The sequence below is a fragment of the Phyllostomus discolor genome, chromosome 1 (assembly GCF_004126475.2).
Source record: "Phyllostomus discolor isolate MPI-MPIP mPhyDis1 chromosome 1, mPhyDis1.pri.v3, whole genome shotgun sequence".
NCBI classification, from domain to species: Eukaryota; Metazoa; Chordata; class Mammalia; order Chiroptera; family Phyllostomidae; genus Phyllostomus; species Phyllostomus discolor.
Window position 1 is genome coordinate 26000507 of NC_040903.2, and position 17830 is coordinate 26018336.

Genomic DNA, 17830 nt, shown 5'->3' on the forward strand with positions numbered 1-17830 from the left:
AAAGAAGCCATCGCCGTGTTTACAAAAATATATCACAACGACACACACGCTGTTTAGACACATTTGCACTGGAGTTCTGACTCGAGCCTTCCCTCTGACATGTTCTGCCGCGCCGTTCTGAGGAAGTGTTGCCACATTAAACAGACATCAGCCAGACTTGCACCATATGTGCAAAAATCATTTTCTATTACATTTCTAAAAATCTGTGTATGAGCTGTCAAAAATCACACAGCTCGGTACTGTGAGATGACACAACATTGAATGAGAAAGTTATACATCTAAATCTTTTCTAAAAATGAAGTTACCTAAGGATGAGATTTTTCAAATCATTAAAATCTAAGAAAAAACGAAGGAGGTAGTCAGTGGGTACCAGGGCTCGGTTCTAGAGGACACGATACATGGTGGAATTCAAACGAAGGCAACTTTATGTTTGCTTTTCTGGAAACAGTGCCGTCTCATCTCATTTGGTGCTCCATCCGTATTCTCACAGAAACAGAAGGGAGGAAAAGCCATTACAGGTGGCAGAAAAAATTACAGAAATCATGAACCTGTAGATTCATGATCCTTCAAGTTTGGAGGATCACCCAGATTTTGGGAAGAACATCTGATAGTACAGGAATAGTTACTGGACTGAAGAAACCATTCTACTGACATTTGACATTGGAGTAGTAACCAAATATATTATAATAATTTCTATTTCCCTATAATCCTAATGCAGTAATCTCTTAAGTCAATGTTTTTATGACTTAGGAAGGGCTAAGAAAGACCCAGAATATAAAACCACCCTCTTGCTCTACAGCTGTGAAGTAGCTACATGTATGTCTCAATTCCCGACCAAAGCAGACGACAGCAATTTCATGCTCTAATCTTATCCTCTGCCTTCCTGGTGAGGCCTCAGAACACGCGACAGCCTGAATGCCATGGTGGAAATGAGGGACACGCCAGCGATGGCAGGTTCAAGGGCTGGATGAAACATTTTGAGAAGTGAAAAGGGATGGTATCTCAAAAGCACATAGCACTAGGGTTAACCGTAAGTTTCCTGAACAGCGCAGCTTCACAGAGACGGTGAGAAATGTGACTTTAGAAACTACTCAGGGACTCCAGGCTCCCTCCGCAGGCTCCAAGCCTATGCCCTCCAATACACGTCACTGAAGGGTCAGTTGCCCTCGGCGAAGACCAGCGCAACACAGATGAACACGGACCAAGATGCGCTTCGATGTGAAGGTGTGTGGAATGCTCAAGTTTACAGGAAAACCGTTAAGAGCTGAAAGGTTTTTTCTTTTTGGTTCTTAAAAGCAGTGGTCAAATACTGCTGCTACACAAAAAAGACAGGCCCTCAGCAGTATAGATAATTAAAGCCCAATGCAAAAAAAAAAAAGAAAAGAAAGAAAAAGTAAAATGGATAGACAGATGGGATTTTGGTGGTATTTTTCTTCTGGCCAAGATTTCATGCCACCAAAAAAATCTTACAATGTATCAATTTCCTAAATCTCTTCAAGAAGTCTTACAGTTCCCATAAGCAATATCACATTTGCCCTTATATTTCTTAAAGAAAAAAAACAAGCCTCAAAATTTTAGCCAATTGGTCCAAAATAACACCAGACTACTAGTTCTTCCCACACCATTTAACAGATCTGACAAGTGACCATTGCTATAAATGGTCAACTAGGCCTGTGCCTGTGGTTTGTGCTAATTATTGAATGTAAAGGATAATTTATTTACTTTGGAAGAAGATGGCAAAAAAGAACATATGTAAATGGATGCTCATAAACTTGAAATGAATTTCCAGTCAATTTTCAAAATCCTTCATCATGTCTGTAGATGACATTAATAGCCTTCAGTAAATGCTGCCAATTTAGCCCTTTGCTTACAAAGGACGCAGCAACCTGGACTAGTCTGGTAACAAAGTCTCTCCTGACGTCCAAACCCGAAGCCCTCAGAACTGCAGTCCAGCATTTCTGTAGCATTTGTGGATAAGAAGTGGTTCCGAAGACTCGACTGACTTCACAGATGGAACTTAACAAATGAAACCCGGGAAAGTGGATGGTGACTTAACCAGCGCTTGCAGCTCGGGGGACGATTGGGGGAAGCAGGCACACAGTGGGATGAAACATTTTCATCAGTGACAACAAGAAACAGAAGCTTTATGCAAATGCTAAAGACCAGCAGAGCACAGACAGACCCTCAGATTTCAGAGAAATTACAGACAAGCCCATTGCATAGTTGTCAGAATGGTCCTGAAGCCGTGTGTATACAATTCCAGAGCATCCGGTCAATTCGGTGACCACCACAAGTCACACCACTTGTTTGGCCTTCAGTGCACCAAACAACTAATTGATTGAGAGTCTTTCGTTTAACCCATCACTTTGGCACTGTGTCAGTAAAGCCAGATTTAAGGTTATGGGAACTGTGGTCTATGAGCCTACAAAATCAAGCACTGAATGATGGTTTTGGATCTTTGGATGTTTCTTGACTGACATAATGAGAACTATTACTGCTTGTAAACTCCCGAGATCACACAATGTCTTCCTGATCAATGCGGTAGAACTTTTTTGGTAAAAATAACTGAGAAATAACAGCTGACTTCCCATTAATCACTGTCTAGAGGTGGTCTCTGTCCTCTGGTTTCTAGTTAACAACAGGCTGTCAGCATAGACACAGCATATGATCTAACCTGTCCTATGTCTCGAATGAGAAGTATGACTTCAAGTCTTTGGAAAACATCATGATTAGTACAGTGAAAGTAAGGGCATGCTTGCCCCTTGTAAGTGTTTCCCACGGGACCGGCTCTGCTCAGGAAGCAGAGTTTACTCTATTTCAGACAGGAGACTCGGAGTCTGCCTATTTTTTTGTTTTCCACCCTCACCATCTAGCCAGCAGTAACCTTGCAAAATCAACGGTAGCTTTTTCTTTTCTGTAATATTCTGAAAATCTGCGGTAGGCTCCACAGACTTCCCGAATGACTCTGAAGTGGATTTCTACTTGGGAAGTGTGTCACTGGGTTGAGAGAGTTCAGATTTAGGGCGCGTGACAGAATGCCGCACTCTGGACTCTAAGGTGATGGGAACAGGACGTTCGCAATGAGAACTCATGAGAGGAGCGGCGGCTACTGTGGAGGAGCAGCTTTGTCCACTAATCCCCAGACCCATCCTGGGAATTCTTGTTGAAGACCTCATCCTGGGCAGCCTGGGGGTCGATCCCTTCGTAAAACGAGCCCCCGTTGTGTAGGAACGTCCCCACTGCGCGCCCCTGCCGGGCGTGGCCCACGGCGTCGCTGAACACCTTGTTGATCTGCTCCTCTGAGGGCATCCACCAGTCGGGGTTGGAGGTGCAGTGCATCCTAATGAATTCTGCGGGAATATACGAGACAATAAAAAAAGAGAGGAAAGAAAAACAGCTGGTTTTTGCAGAAGATGGTAGGAGAGACAGCTTAAATGTTAACAGAAGCATTGTAAGAAAAGCTTCATGAGAACTCCAATGCAATGCCATGATGATGCCACTATTAGACCCAACATTTCAAAACTATTTTCTACTCATGTGCAAGAGTAAGCATCATGCTAGTGGACAGGAGATCCTTTTAAGGAACACTTGCTATTGAAATCAAAGGTACACTCAATTTGCAAGACACGGTTGACACTGCGCTTGGTAAGTTACTGAGTTATATTTTCAAAACTCCTCCCTGTCGTTACCACCTCACAGTTTTAGAATGTTAACTATCTCCAGAAGCATAGCAAGTATCATTCACGTGGTATTCTTCAACCAGCTACTGATCCATAGATTAAGTGCAAGAAAATGTTAAAATCTCAACAACTGAGGAACTGCCTAAATTTTAGTTCAGAAGGTTTGCACATTCTTGAAATCTTATATTACAGGCTATATGGCTGTACTTTTTTTCCTGTACTTGTGGTGTCTATGTATGCACTGAAAAATGTTTTTAAGATGAGTTTTCCTCTAAATATTTAACTTCACCAGAAAGCAATGAGCAGACCTGGAAGAGTGACTATATAAAAAGCAGCTGAGACTCCTACAAAACACCACCCCTTCCTGTGTCTCCTCAGGGGTGAGGGCACATGCAGCGTTCCTACGTGGCTATTTTAACAGGAATAGCTGTCAGTGAGGTGAACATCTGAAGAAAGGTTCTAAGTCAGTCTGTGTTTTTCGCACAGCTGGTTGAGAGTTCAGGATGACTACTATTTACACACCGTTTTCTCCAGCAGTGATCCCCCGCCCCCAACAAGACAACAGTTCTGACTGTATGACTGGATTGGTCTGCAATGTCTTTGTGAAACGCATGCTCTACCCACCCTTGGGAGAAGCAAATGCTTTCAAGGACCCGGACCAGAGAAGTCTCGTGAATGGAACTGTGCCCATCACAGTTGAGTCTGGCTTGGAGAAGCAGGGCACCTCTGAGGTTGCTGGCACCCCTTCGACTCTGTGCCTGAGATGAGAGACTTACTTGCCCAGACTCACTTGCCTGGGACCTGAGTCCCAGCCCCACTGGCCCTCCCTGGGGAAAGGACTGCTGCTTCAGCTCCTCCCTCTGCCAGACTGCCATGAACCTGATGGCTTATCCCGGGGAGCAAGCCTGGGCTGCATCAGTGTCACGGAGGGCCTGGCTGCATGCTGGGGACGGGGCGCTGGTGCTTTGGGATGGATATTAATCCCCCAGTTTCACGAACGTGCCAGTTAAAATGTAAAACATTTCATAAGAATTTCTGGATAGGGCAACCATTGTGAGGCCCCTTATCCTGAGTCCCTTAGAAGTCTCAGGGCCACTTCTGGAGTTCACACTGAGAGAGAGTGCTCTCAGCGGGGTTCCCAGGCCCCCCACTGCCTCTGGCGCTCTTGGTGAGTTACTGCATCACCTCCGATGACAACGGAAAAGGAGGGACACTGTGGCTAGTTTGCTCAGAAAGACCCCGAAGATTTCCATCACACCCACTCTGATCAAGTGGAATTTCCGGACTGGCCAATGCGGGGTGCTCTGGAGCACCTGTGCCTACTCCCTAGGGGTGTTCTCATTCCGGGTGGTGTTCTGAAGCGTGGGCATCAGATCACCTGGGGTGGTCTGGAGGCGCAGCAGCGCGTGCCTCCCCACCCCCACCCCAGACCAGCTGAGTCAGCAGCTCAGGGTGGGCGTGAGACATCTTAGCGGTTCACAAACCCCAATGGGCATCCCGGGAGGGAGTGCGAGAGAGACTGTCCTGTGTGACAGCCGAGGCCTGACCAGTGGTCACAGATTTCCCTGCGACTTCCTCGCCCAAGAACGTTCTGATCCAAGTCCAGAGTAAATCACTATCAAATCTCTCCAACCAGTGAAATCACCATTGAACTCTACAGGTAACAGCTGAGCTTTTTGGTATGAATGTCTCCGGGTGCGAACGATGTCTCTGTTGGCTGTGCAACCTTCCTGGCTGTGTCTGTTCGCTGTGAACCTGCTGAATGAGCTGTGTATCTGCTGATTCTTCCTCCCCACCCTCTGGCCTGGCCACTAAGTGTGGGTCTGCTGCACAGTAACCAGCTGTTAATACTGATAAAACCTAAGCAGTATTTTTAATATAGGAAGTTTTTTTTGAAACTAATAAAGTTTGACTGGGCAATATTTTAGGCACTAAGGAAAATGAATTCTAAAGAAATGTGAGGAGTTGGGGGCAACTATTCTTGAGAAGGAAGCTAGATGGGATGGGGCAGGGGGTGGGCCACAGGTTGGAAGAGAAAATGGGCTATATTCTTTCCCTAACGTGCAAAAAAAGTCCCGCGTCTCCCTTCCTCTGTGCATTTCCCAGCATTCCACTCTGCTGGAGGTGGCCTTCGCTGGCTGCGTATAAAGTCTGAATTTAGAGCGTGAAACATGAGGTGCTATGCGATGCTTACGTGCCATTCAGTGAGAACACCAAGGCTACAAGCACACGAGAATTTTTAGAAAGAACTTCTCGATACCAAGTAGATGGGCCACAAGAAGCCTACACGGTCTCAGTGGGAAAAAAACCAAAAAACAGTAAAGGCTGAACACTTGCACGGGAGCCACAGCCAATGCGGTGAAATGAGATCACAGATGGCGACACTGAGCGGAAGGATGCAGTACCTCGGAGGCATGTTACTTTAACTGGATCCAGAGGGCGTCTTTCAGGACCTGTCTCTCCTGACTGCACTGACCTTTTCCTTTTCCCAAGGCCGCATGAGTACTTAAGCTCATCGGTCGTGAAAACAAATCGGATGAGGTATCGAAGGAGCCGCCTCCCGTCTTTCTTTGAAGAATTTACAGCCTCGTCCCACTGTTTGCTCGTTATGTAGACAGGATAGTTGTTCAACAGCTGCTTGCTTCCCTGGAAAAGCAAAATAGTCTCTCATTACTCACGGAGCCAGCCTGCCAGGAGCCCGGGCGATCTCCATTTCAAAGGCGAACCTGCTTTTCAACCCGAGTGGCTGGGTGCTGACAATGAACCAGGTACGGAGAGCATACCAAATAATTGCTCACACTCAGAATGGGCACTTTTCAAATTACATTTGCATTTTCTATAACAGGAGCCAATGGGGTATAATGAACACCTTTGAAAGAGGAGCTATTTATAACTTGCATTTTAACAGGTAGGTCAAAATGTGTCAAGATCCAATGACAGGGAACACTATTTAAATAGAAGCCGTAACTTTCCTTTTCAATCTATTAAAATATGCAGGAATGACTTTGAAGAGTGTGATCAAATAGGTCTCTTCATCCTTCGGTTGGCAGTTACGTACTTTCAGAAATGATTCTAGTGGTCGGTCTTATTTTCATAAGGTATTACTTGTGTTTATGCACCTAACACTTGAGAGACACTATGTTACAGTGGAAACAACCAACATTAAAGAGTAAATTTTAAAAAGGGGGACTGTGGAAACTGAAAAAAAAATTATTAATAACAATGCATAACATTTTCTCAAATTATAGCTTTTGCAAATGCCACTATGTCAACTCAAAATTTTTTCTCACTTTTCACCTTTGTAATTTATGTCTGCTGTAAAATTCCCAAGCTAAATAGCTGCAATGGGACTAATTATGGGAATTTCTGTAACATTTACAAGCCATGTTTAGTCAATTGCACCTACACAACCATTACTTTTGTTCTGGTTGTCCATAAAATTCTACAGCCCAGGACAATTAATTAACCCATGATCTCAGTTTTAACGGACTCCTTCCCCAGTAATTAAGGTGCACAAAATAAAGAGGGGAAAACACGTTCAGTTTTACAACTCTGCAAATTTACTACAGGTTATAAATTTGGCAATGTTTGGGTCTATTAGGGTTTTATTTCCAAAAGGGTTCTGTTCAGTTAAACACTGAAGGGCAAACGGCACAGAAGCCCACAGGAAGGAGGTCGCCAGATTTGGCTATGAAATTGCCACCAATCCACACCTGGAAGCTCATCTCCACAGCATTCAACCTTCCTTGCATTAGCAGTAGTGTGACTCAAGTTTCCTTTTAAGGGAGGAAGCTGAGGCACAAAGTTTGTACTTTGAATTTAGACTCAGCCTGGGTGTGAACTGAACTTGGTTCCGGGTCTCATTGGTTGTGTTTCTTGGGCAAGTTATTACTTCCATTTGTTGAACCCAAGTTTCCCTGACTGTAAAAGGGATTTAACTCTATCAGCATGGGTTTAATATGAGTATTCGGGAGCATAAATCAAGCCCGGCTCTGTGTACTAGAGGTGATCACACGGCGGGCGGGACCCCCAGGTCCCAAACGGCCTGCAGCCCAGGCTGCTGTCTCCCGGCAGGAGGTGGGAAGGAGCAGTGACGTGAGTCTGTGGCAGAGCAGGCAGAGAAGTGAGCAAGAAGGATGAGGACTCAAGGAGGTTAGGCAACCTAACAGAGGGATGCCAAAGTTAAGAAATTGCAGACTCTATATTCTAAGGTGCAATCAAATGATTTTCAGTATGTGACATGTATTTTAGATCTGTGCTTTAGAAAAGTAACTTTAGTGTGGAAAACGGAGAAGACAGAATCCACTGGCACAGTCCAGGTGAAAAGTGAACTAGAGATAAGAAGTAAGATTACTCAACCTGGCTGTCTAGCAGTGGATGTCAGGAATGAGGAAGAGGAAGGAGTCGGTGACGCCCAGACCTTTCTGCCTGGGGCTGGTGCTACCTTTATTTCGGGGAAAGCAGGAGTCTGGACGGGTGTTCAGACGTACCCTGAGTTCGGGGTGCACAGGCGTTCCACTGCTGGCCAGGCACCGGACACTCTGGTCTAGAGGCGAGCCCTGAGGACTGATGGCCCAGACCTAGATGTGGGACGGGTGAGCCTGCACGCAGTTGATGTTCCGAGGGAGACCATGACTGACTGGAGGAAGGCAGTGGGGAGCAGGAGGCAGAGACGCAGGACAAAACTCGGGAGAGCAGGAGATGGAAAACCTCTTCAAGCACACATAAAAGGACAGGGAACCAGAAGAGAAAGAGATCACTGAGGAGGAGGAGGAGGAGGAGGGAGAGAGCCTGGGGATGGTGAAGGCTGATAAAAGGGCCCCTGGACTGACTAACTGGCAAAGTCCCCGAGGCCGCCTGCAGAGCATTCCGACAAGTGGTGGAGGTGCAGACAGACTGCAGGGGTGGAAGAGCAAGTGGGAATTAAGAGGGTGGAGATGCCGAATACAGCCAGTCTTTCGAGTATTTAATCCCTTTTAAAAAAGCGAGGTCACCACTCAGCAAACACCTTCCATGGCAGGCCCTGGGGATGCTGCTGGGGATGAGCCGTGGGCCTAGCCTTCAAGGAGCGAGATGTGCTGTGCTGTGGAACGGAAGTGCTGACAGAGGGTTCTTAGGGCGATAGAAGGAGTAAGGAAAGACAGTGAGTGATGGAGGGAGGGAGAAAGCATCAAGGGAAGGCTTGTTTTCAGGGTGGGAAGACTCGGGTGTGTGTGCCGCTCAGGGGGATGACCCAGCCACAGGAGAGAAACCAGCGCACAAGACGAGGAAAAACCAACGGCACAAGTGCTGAAGGAGGAGGGCGGCGCCGGGAGAAACAGATGTGGACCAGTCGGCACCGGCAGGGGCGCCGCCTGCTCTGGGGGTGCGGGCACACACGAAGGCTGAAGGAAGTGTGGCAGAATCCAGCAGGCTGAGTTCAACTTGCTACCTTAGTTTTTTGCTGAATTCAAGAGAGGGAGTGTGGGGGACCAGGGATAGGCCGGGGCTGCAGGAAAGGATCAGACCTTTGAAATCCCTCCTCCAGTTACAGGGAAAGGGAGCAACTGCCCACCTAACACTAACAAGCCTCAGGTCCCACTGAGGTGACAGTCTCAATCTGCACCAACTGAGTCCACCCTCTTCACCTTGTCTCTGGTGAGCGGAAAACGGCACAGCCGTGTGTTCCTGTGTTCCTTCAGCGGAGAGGCCTGGGTCTGGTGGGAATGAGTGTGCAGGCGGAGCTGCTAGATGGTGAGCACAGGGATAAACCATAATCTTACTTCAACTGCCCACAGGGGATGCTGGTGGATACTGGACCACCAGATGCAGAGTGTCAACAGCCTACTAGCACCAGCGTGAACAGCGCATCAAACGACCTACATCTACTGTCATCACCCCTAGACATTTATAAACCCCATACGGTAGAGCGCAGTTACTTCCCCTACTGATCAGGTTCTGATGTCCCTAAGATGATGATAACACACATAGAAGACTGAGCCTTGAAAATCCTGTAAGCGTCCTGTGGTCAGACAGATACACCATCACCATCAAAACAGACCACCTCTTACACGGTGGAGGACACGGGTGGCCCAGGGGTACAAAATGCCGATGTTCAGGGGCCCTGATGTTTGGAAAACACCTTTCTAAACACCCCCGAGTCTCAGTGTGGGGGAGGTCACAGAGGGCACTCTGGAACATGGGCTCCGCTTGAGGGTACAACAGGCTGCCATCTCCCATCTCCAGCCCCCAGTGCTGAAAGAATGGTGGAAAAACTGCCCACTCTACTTAAGGCTCTTTCTCTTATTCCCCCTGAGTATACGGTTGTATCTTTGTGAGTTAAATGCATGCAGCATCATTTGCCACAGTCTACAAGCTCACACGTAACAGACCCCTAAGCCTCAGAGAGTAAAACAAGTGTTTTGCTAGCCAATCTGTTCTGATATATGTGTGTAAGCCGTCAAGGGGCTTCGTTTTAAGGAAATTCCAAAGGGAACAACGTTTGCTTTTGCAAAGAGAGACCTACCTCGGTGGGCTGGTCAGCTGGCTGTGGGATCATGAGTTGGTTGTGATGCTGTAGCACCGTCTTCAAGTAGTCTAGCACGGTCTGGCAGGGCACTGAGGGTGAGAAATGGCAACAATTACACATTAGTGATCCCGCCACAAGAAAAAAAAAACACAGTCTAAAAAGACTTTTGATGCAAACTTCTAAAAAGAACTTATTTTCTAAAGGAGACAGAACCTTCTTGCATATGACAGCCACAGTTATTTCAGCTTGTAAATACACAGACAGATGCCATGGTTCGGGGGAAAGTTTTTGGCTCAGCACAATTCCCTGAAAACTTTCAAGACGAACTTAATCTAAGATGAATTTGGGTCAATGATAATGATCAGGAACAGCTCACAGAAGAGACATGATTTGTCCTCTTTGATTCAAGTTGTAGCTGTAGTACACAATGATGCTTTTTAAAATTAAAATGCTGAAAAACTAACGTTTCACTATTTTTAATCAATAATATAACTTTTGATCCTCACCTGATTTTTTTTTCATTGCTTTTTAGAGAAAGGGGTAAGGAGAGAGAGAGAGAGAGAGGGGGAGGGAGGGAGGGAGAGAGAGGAACATCAGTGTGAGAGGGAAACACCCATTGGCTGCCTTTTCGTACACACCTAGATGGGGCCTGGCCAGGCCCCAATGGGGACCGAACCTGCAACCCAGGCATGTGCCCAGACTGTGAGTGGAGGCTGCGACCTTTTGGTTTGCAGGATGACGCGCAACCAGCTGAGCCACGCTGGCCAGGGCAAATACTCATTTCTAATGACAGCTTTATGGCTAGCTCTTCAGGAGGCAGGAATGCCACGCAGTTTAGTCCTGTTTCCCAACAGACTACACCTGACCACGCAGGTCCCCCGGTGAGTGTCCCATTCTCTCTCAAGGAACTTCACTGACTGGTCTAATTCATATTTGGTTACTGTGTATTTCATTAATTGTTTTTACTTTTTTGAAGCTTAGTCTTATAGAATCATTGAACAACTAAAATAAAACTGAACAGGTATTAAGCCAACACAGAGCCTGACATTTTTTTTTTGTAGCACTGCATAAATAATTCCTACATCTTAAGATTTATATTAGAGTCTTTTCAGGAGTACTAATTGTTTTTCAAGGCCTGGGTAGCTCAATTAAAAATCTAATTTATGTGAATTATTGCCACTATGTCTTGGCTGTGTGTTTCCTAGGATGTTTCTGTCATATTTCAATATTTAACCGAACCCCAACTTTAAAGTATCACCACCGGGCTTTCTTTACTTTGTTTTTCCTCACCACTTTTTTGAAAAGACAGCAAACAGAAATTCTCATCTTCACCCATTAACAGCTTTAGGATTTTCAGGCAATATCACATTGTGACATAACAAACCCAACACTCCATCAACATCCTTTTGAAGAATTTGAAGATAGGAAGTACGGGTAGGTCAGGAAACTTTTCTTCTTGCCAAAAAAGATTTTTCTTAAATAACCATTGTTTCAGACCTGTGTCTTAGTCCTCTGCCACAGGCCACTCTTGAATCGTCACTTAAATACATTCCTCAAACTGAAGAGGCAGTTGCCGAACAAGTCAACAAAAAAAGGAGGTGTAGCTTATCAGTTCAAAGCAGGACTTGGACAAAGCCCGAGTTTGATGAGACCAGCCAACTACCCCTAATGCCACCTGCCTTTGTTCAAGGTCTAACCTACTTTACTGATTCCAGAGTGGGTGAGATGGAAACTTCTGGCAATGGGCATTAATTATGGGGGAAAAGCAGAAGACTGGGGAAGCTAATGGAGGTGGAAAACGGGTTTGTGCTCGAGCTCTGGTCTTTGCCCACGGTAGCCTTTGGGATTTGCCTGACCCCCGTGTCCAAGTCCGTGCAGCACAGCGCTGGGCAGGAGGACCCCGCAAGCAGCACTCCGCCCTCCCCGTCTGCGGTCAGAATCCGATGCAACTATGCATGTCGCTGCTTTGTGACACGGGCTGGGTATTATCTGGATTTAGTTTGGAAGTTTTAGCAAACTTTGTCAATACTGACTGATGGATTAGGATTTGAATGAAACGTCTTTTGATCCCTTACCCGTATTTTACAGTCATTAAGATGTTTACAAAAAAGTGTTTAAATGAAGCAAAAAAGCTTACAAAACTGAATGAAATGCTGCCATTTGTGACAACAGGAATGGATCCTGAGAATATCACGTGAAGCGAAATAAGCCAGCCAGAAAGGACGAGAACCATATGATTTCACTCATATGTGGAATATAAAATAGAAAGCAATGAAGGAGTAAACAAAAAAACTAATAAACACAGACAACAGTGTGATGGTTACCAGAGGGAAAGAGGGTGGGGGAGGCTGAAGAGGGGGGACGGGGGTCAAATACATGGTGACGGAAGGAGGCCAGACTTTGGGTGGTGAGCACACACTGCAATATACACATGTGTACAACTGCACACTCGAAACTCATATAATCTTATTAACCAATGTCACCCCAATAAATTAAATAAAATAAAATAAAACCCGACTATTCATTCACTATGACCTCCACGTGTTAAATGTAATTATGTGTCACCCTGGCTGGGTGGCTCAGTTGGTTGGAGCGTCATTCTGTGTACCAAAAGGTTGTGGGTTCGATCCCCAGTTGGGTACGTATGGGAGGCAACTAATCGATGTTTCTCACCCTGATGTTTCTCTCCCTCTCTTCCTCTTTCTCTAAAATCCTTGGGTAAGAATTAAAAAGAAAAGTAATTATGTGTATAGAAAAGAGATTGGAAACAAGTGTTAATAATATATTTTAGTAGCAAGATTAGGGTAGTTATTATTATGTTTATCCTTTATCATGCTCGTAAAGACCAGTTTTAAAAAACTGGTTTCTACAGTGGGAATGTATTAAAATAATTTGAAAGTTGTCTGAAGAATGTCTACATACACCCAGCCCTTCCTTTGCGCTGTGTTACCCTCAGCACTGGTCATAGCCCTGGGAGGGCTTGGAGTTCGACTCCCCCATTCTTTATCCCCCGAACTATCTAAGCAGCAGTTCAAAGCTGTGAGCAAGGCCAGCTGATTCGAACATGTGCATTTACTGGCTGTAGGGGGCTCTATTTAGGGCATGTGGGTCCCGTAGGCTGGTAAATGGGCACGAGGCTTAAGGTCAGGAACATAAGGCTCTGACTCAGCCAACTGAAAATAGACAGGGGGAGGGTAAGAATAGTATGGGAAATGTAGAAGCTAAACAACTTATAAGTACGACACATGGACATGACTAAAGGGGGGGGATATGGGTGGGAGAGGGTGTACAGGGTGGAGGGGAGTGAAGGGAGGAAAATGGGACAACTGTAATAGCATAATCAATAAATATATTTAAAAAAAACTGAAATAGCACTGTCCTGGGGCCCTCCCTGTAGACCCCGCGCTCCGGCCTCTCCCCCAGCCCCACCCTGGGAAGGCGGAGGCCTCCAGGACCCGCTGAGGCCCAGACCCCTGCAGTCGTGGATTTGGAACACCCCTGACTGAGGGCTCTGCGGAGAGTTCCCTAGATTTACTCATGGAAGCTGCAGAATTAAGCGAAATAGTTTCTGTGTGAGAAAAAAGTCAGTCTGGAAAGTGGAGATGGCTGTGTTTAAGGAGAGCTGAAAGGGGGAAGAAATTTTGCCCTGACCCACAGCTGCACCACGCCGCCTGCCTGCGAGATGCGCACGGCGCCCAGCAGAGAGTGGTGGGAAACCGGGCTTCTCGCCCTTTTGCTCCATCAACCTAGAGTTCTGTGGACACCCCGTGGAATTTCTGAGTGAGGACGTGGGACCCTCACTGACGGGGAGTACGGGGCCAGGGTTTCCAGTGAGGTCAGGCCAGACACTGGAAGGGAGGGAGGTCAGGGCTTACAGCAGCATAAAGACCAACAGAACTTTCAAGAAGCCGATTAGGGCTGCAGAGGCCTTCACCTCTGACTGTCTCCTTGTGCACATTATGAATTTGAAGCAAGGCACTGTTGCTGGTGGAGAAGCTACCACCTCAGACCCACCGGGCAGGTTTCACTCACTCACACATTCTGCCAGAGAAAGCTGGGTCCATCTCGTAGGGGTAATAAAACAAATCAAGGAGGAACCCCAAATTGTAGCAGTTTCCAATAAAAGGAAAGCAAGAATATGCAGGTACCCCCAAATGCCCTAGTACCTATCCTGAAATTACTATTCATGTAGTGATGTTTAAAATGCCTATCAGACAATCCTGGAAAGAGTATTAAATACCTGGGAGAAAAAAAGCTACAACGTAGAAAGTTCTTTTGCGTCCATAAGGTAAAAATTGAGAGGATGGACTGCAAATGTTCTCCATCAAGCACCCATACCACGCAAATGACCGCGCTGCTCTCAGACCCAAAGGCAGCCCCTGGCCTGGAAGGCTCGCCCCACCTCAGCCAGGGGAGAGCGTGGAGCCCACAGACAGGGTCTTTAGCGTGGTCTGTGAGAACACTAGTACATAACAGCTCACTGACAGAAAGGCCTGGGCATCGGTCCTGAAGTAATTCTCGGACACTGTATATTTTTCTTAGTACCGACTCTGGCACTTTCGAACTGTGTAATCCCAGCCAAGTTACTTACCCTTTCTTATCGCATGTGTGAGGATATTACCCACTGCACACAGTTATTGCTCGGGTTAACAGAAATAACACAGGCACAGAAGAAGGTGCCCAGCAAATACCGCCTAATGTAAGCTATCGCTGTTTTACGACCAGGAGCCTAGTGAATTCCCTGGAGAGGCCACTTAATTGACTCTGCTGACTTGGCTGCTGTATTGTGAGCGACTGTGAAGTGCGGCTCTTCCAAGGCACTGCTCCAGTTCTGTTTTCGCCTATATTAAGGGTACTTGGGCTTCGAGTGCCTACTTTTCATTGCAGATCATTGCGTTACAATCTCAACGGCAGTTTCTCTTCCCGTTCCTCACGCATTATTTAATCTACCTTGTTAGATTGTTGTAAAACTCAAAACGTTGTCTCAAAATACACCACACACAATGTGACAGGGAGACCGAAGTTATTTACTGTCCTCGACGATCACGCCAGCTGTGCACTGATCTCCCCTGTAAGTGTCCCGTTGGTGTCGTCACTGTAAAGTGTAAGCTCCTGAACTGTCAATACCTAGAAATAAACGATGAGCTTCAAGCATCACTCAGCCAGCACTCGAGGCATGGTTATGCTTTTTATGGCGATGACGTTTTGTGTAATTTAACTCACGCGTGTGGATGCTACACGCCTGACACTGGGCTAGGAACTGGGGACACCAAGATGACTCAGCCTCTGCCATCGAGGGCCTTACAGGGCCTGCCTCTCTTCCTTTCAGTCACTGGGAGAGACAGGCACACAGAAAGTAAAACCTTGCCCTGATACCGACATTACCAGAAATACTCGGATGTGCTATAGAAAGGGGTTAATCTCGTCTGGGAACTGGGGAAGAGGTTTGTGACAGAAGAGTGTCACCTGAACTGGATACCGAAAGATGAGTGGGAGTTTTTCAAGTGACGAAAAGGACAATACATTCTCAGAAGGAACGGCAGGAGTCAGGGAGGACCAGGAGCACAAGTGTGTGGCACCTCAGGAATCACAAACTGTCCGGTGGAGTGGGAACGCTTGGTGTGTGGTGGGAACTGAGGGTCAAGTCTACGAAAACGGGCAGGGAAAGGTCCCCGGGCAGTGCAGGACCTCACGTGCTGCACAGAGGGCGCTGGACTTTACCCCGCAGACCACGTGGGGCCCTCAGAGGCTCTTTGGCAGTGGGAGACCCAGGGCCTTCCAGTGGGGAGAGCCTGGCATCTGGGAGAGGAGTGGCATGGTGACTGCAATAGCCCACGATGACAGACAGGTCCAGGTGAAGGCAGAGGGGCGACAGGAAGAGCCCAACTGACAGACAAACGTGTGTGAGCTGGAATCCACAGGAGAAGAGGCCACCGCCAGCAGCGGGGAGAGATGCTTTACGGAGGGATCTGAAGTTTCCAGCCTGGGGAACTGACTGACTGATGAGTGCTTAACAAGGTAAGAATACCACTTCTAATCTACAAAAAAACATGTAAGATTTCCTTATTACTAGGCACAGAAGTTTCTCCCTCTTTCTGAAAGCCACCATTTCTTGAGTGCCTACTGGAAGACCTCGTAGGCACTCAGCTGCTACTTAATGCACTTCATACTTCCAATACTCCTGTAGTATGACTAACCTCCCTTCACAGAAAGAGGAAACTGGGCTCAGGGCAGTTAAGTGACATGCCGAAAATCACAGCTGGCACGTAGCAGGAGCAGAAATCTGAACTCCGGTTGGACTCGAAATCCCTGCTTTTCCCCTCACGTTGTTTGTTCTGCCTCCCTCAGTCTCGCCTGCAGCTGTAACTGGACCTGTGATGACTTTTACTGATTCTAAGTTACGGAACTCAATCCTTCATTCCTTTCTGTTCCCGTCATTTGCTCTATCCGTTTTACTCAGAACACGTGTCCTCATGGTCCTCACACCCCAGGGTCAACCTGAGCGTTTCCCACAGGAAATGCTGGGCAGCTGTGAGTTTGGAGGGAGGGAATGGCGGTGGTAGGTACCAGCGAATCTGCACTGTGTCTATTCCAAGGGCTTCTTGTTTGGGCAAAATTACTATTACCCCAAAGCTGACACTCATTTATCTTTTAGAAAATCTTCTTACGTAGAAAATGACAACTATGGACTACCAGAACTGCACACTCCCAGGCTAGTTCTCTAGTTTGTAGCAGTCAGTCCCCTTCGTCTGAGGATTCTGTATTTGCACACGTGCCTATTTGCTAAAACGTATTTGTTCCAGTGAGATCAGTGCCTGTGGAGCTCTGCTGGTCATTTGCAGATCACTGAAAACTCTGAGTAGCCTGGTGCACCCATCCCCAGCTGAGGCTGAACAAGGTAACGCTCTGCCTTATTTCAGCTCCTACACCACACACAAGTATCCTTTTCGTGGTCTATTCAGCGCCACAGTTTTCGCATTTTTGTGCTCACTGTTGGTGATTTCGCTGTTTAAAACATACTCCGAATGTACAACGGACTGCTGTCTAGTGTTCCCAAATGCAAGAAGGCTGTGACATGCCTCATGGAGAAAATACGTGTTAGTTAAGTTTCATTTTGGCATTAGTTACAGTGCCATGAGTTCAATGTTAATCAGCCAACACTATACATTAAATAAGGTTTCTTTAAATAAAAACATGGCTATGTATTGATCGGCTGATGAAAATGCTGTGGCCAGAGGCTCACAGGAACCTAGCTCTGTATTTCCCCTAGGAGTAATGGTTCAGTGTTCGGAGTGATTTTATAGAACGTAACCACCGTGAATAATGAGACTCAACTGTTTCTGAGCACGGAAGGGGAATGCAGTGGATCTGCAGCCAGGAGGCTGGGATCGTACTCCTAGGTCTGCCGCCGACATCGCCTGCCCAGGTTCAACCTCTTTTCTGTGAGATGGAAATACTGGAATGATGAGGATAAACTGAAGTATGAATCATACGCATACTTTTCAAAGAGCATAAAGTTCCTGCCCTGCCTGGTGGGGCTCAGTTAGTTGGCGTGTTGTCCTGTAAACCAAAAGGCCGTGGACTTGCTCCCTTATCTCGTGAGAGGCAACCGACGGATCGATGTTTCTCTCTTTCTTTCCTT

At 46.6% G+C, this 17830-nt stretch overlaps 1 protein-coding gene across 2 annotated transcripts in view; it reads right to left on the reverse strand.

Moving 5' to 3' along the window:
- Nucleotides 1-2454: 2454 nt before the first annotated feature.
- BEND4 (BEN domain containing 4) overlaps nt 2455-17830 on the reverse strand; it is a 28663-nt gene continuing 13287 nt past the window's right edge. Inside the window, exons 4-6 of one of the 2 annotated variants that reach the window (XM_028507257.2) lie at nt 10186-10277; nt 6086-6326; nt 2455-3350 (exon numbers count right to left, since the gene is read on the reverse strand). In XM_028507257.2, coding sequence (XP_028363058.1) covers nt 3133-3350; nt 6086-6326; nt 10186-10277 — 551 coding nt within the window. In that variant the 3' untranslated portion in view covers nt 2455-3132. The remainder of the gene's footprint in view (nt 3351-6085; nt 6327-10185; nt 10278-17830) is intronic. The other variant, XM_036020082.1, reaches the window with a different exon arrangement.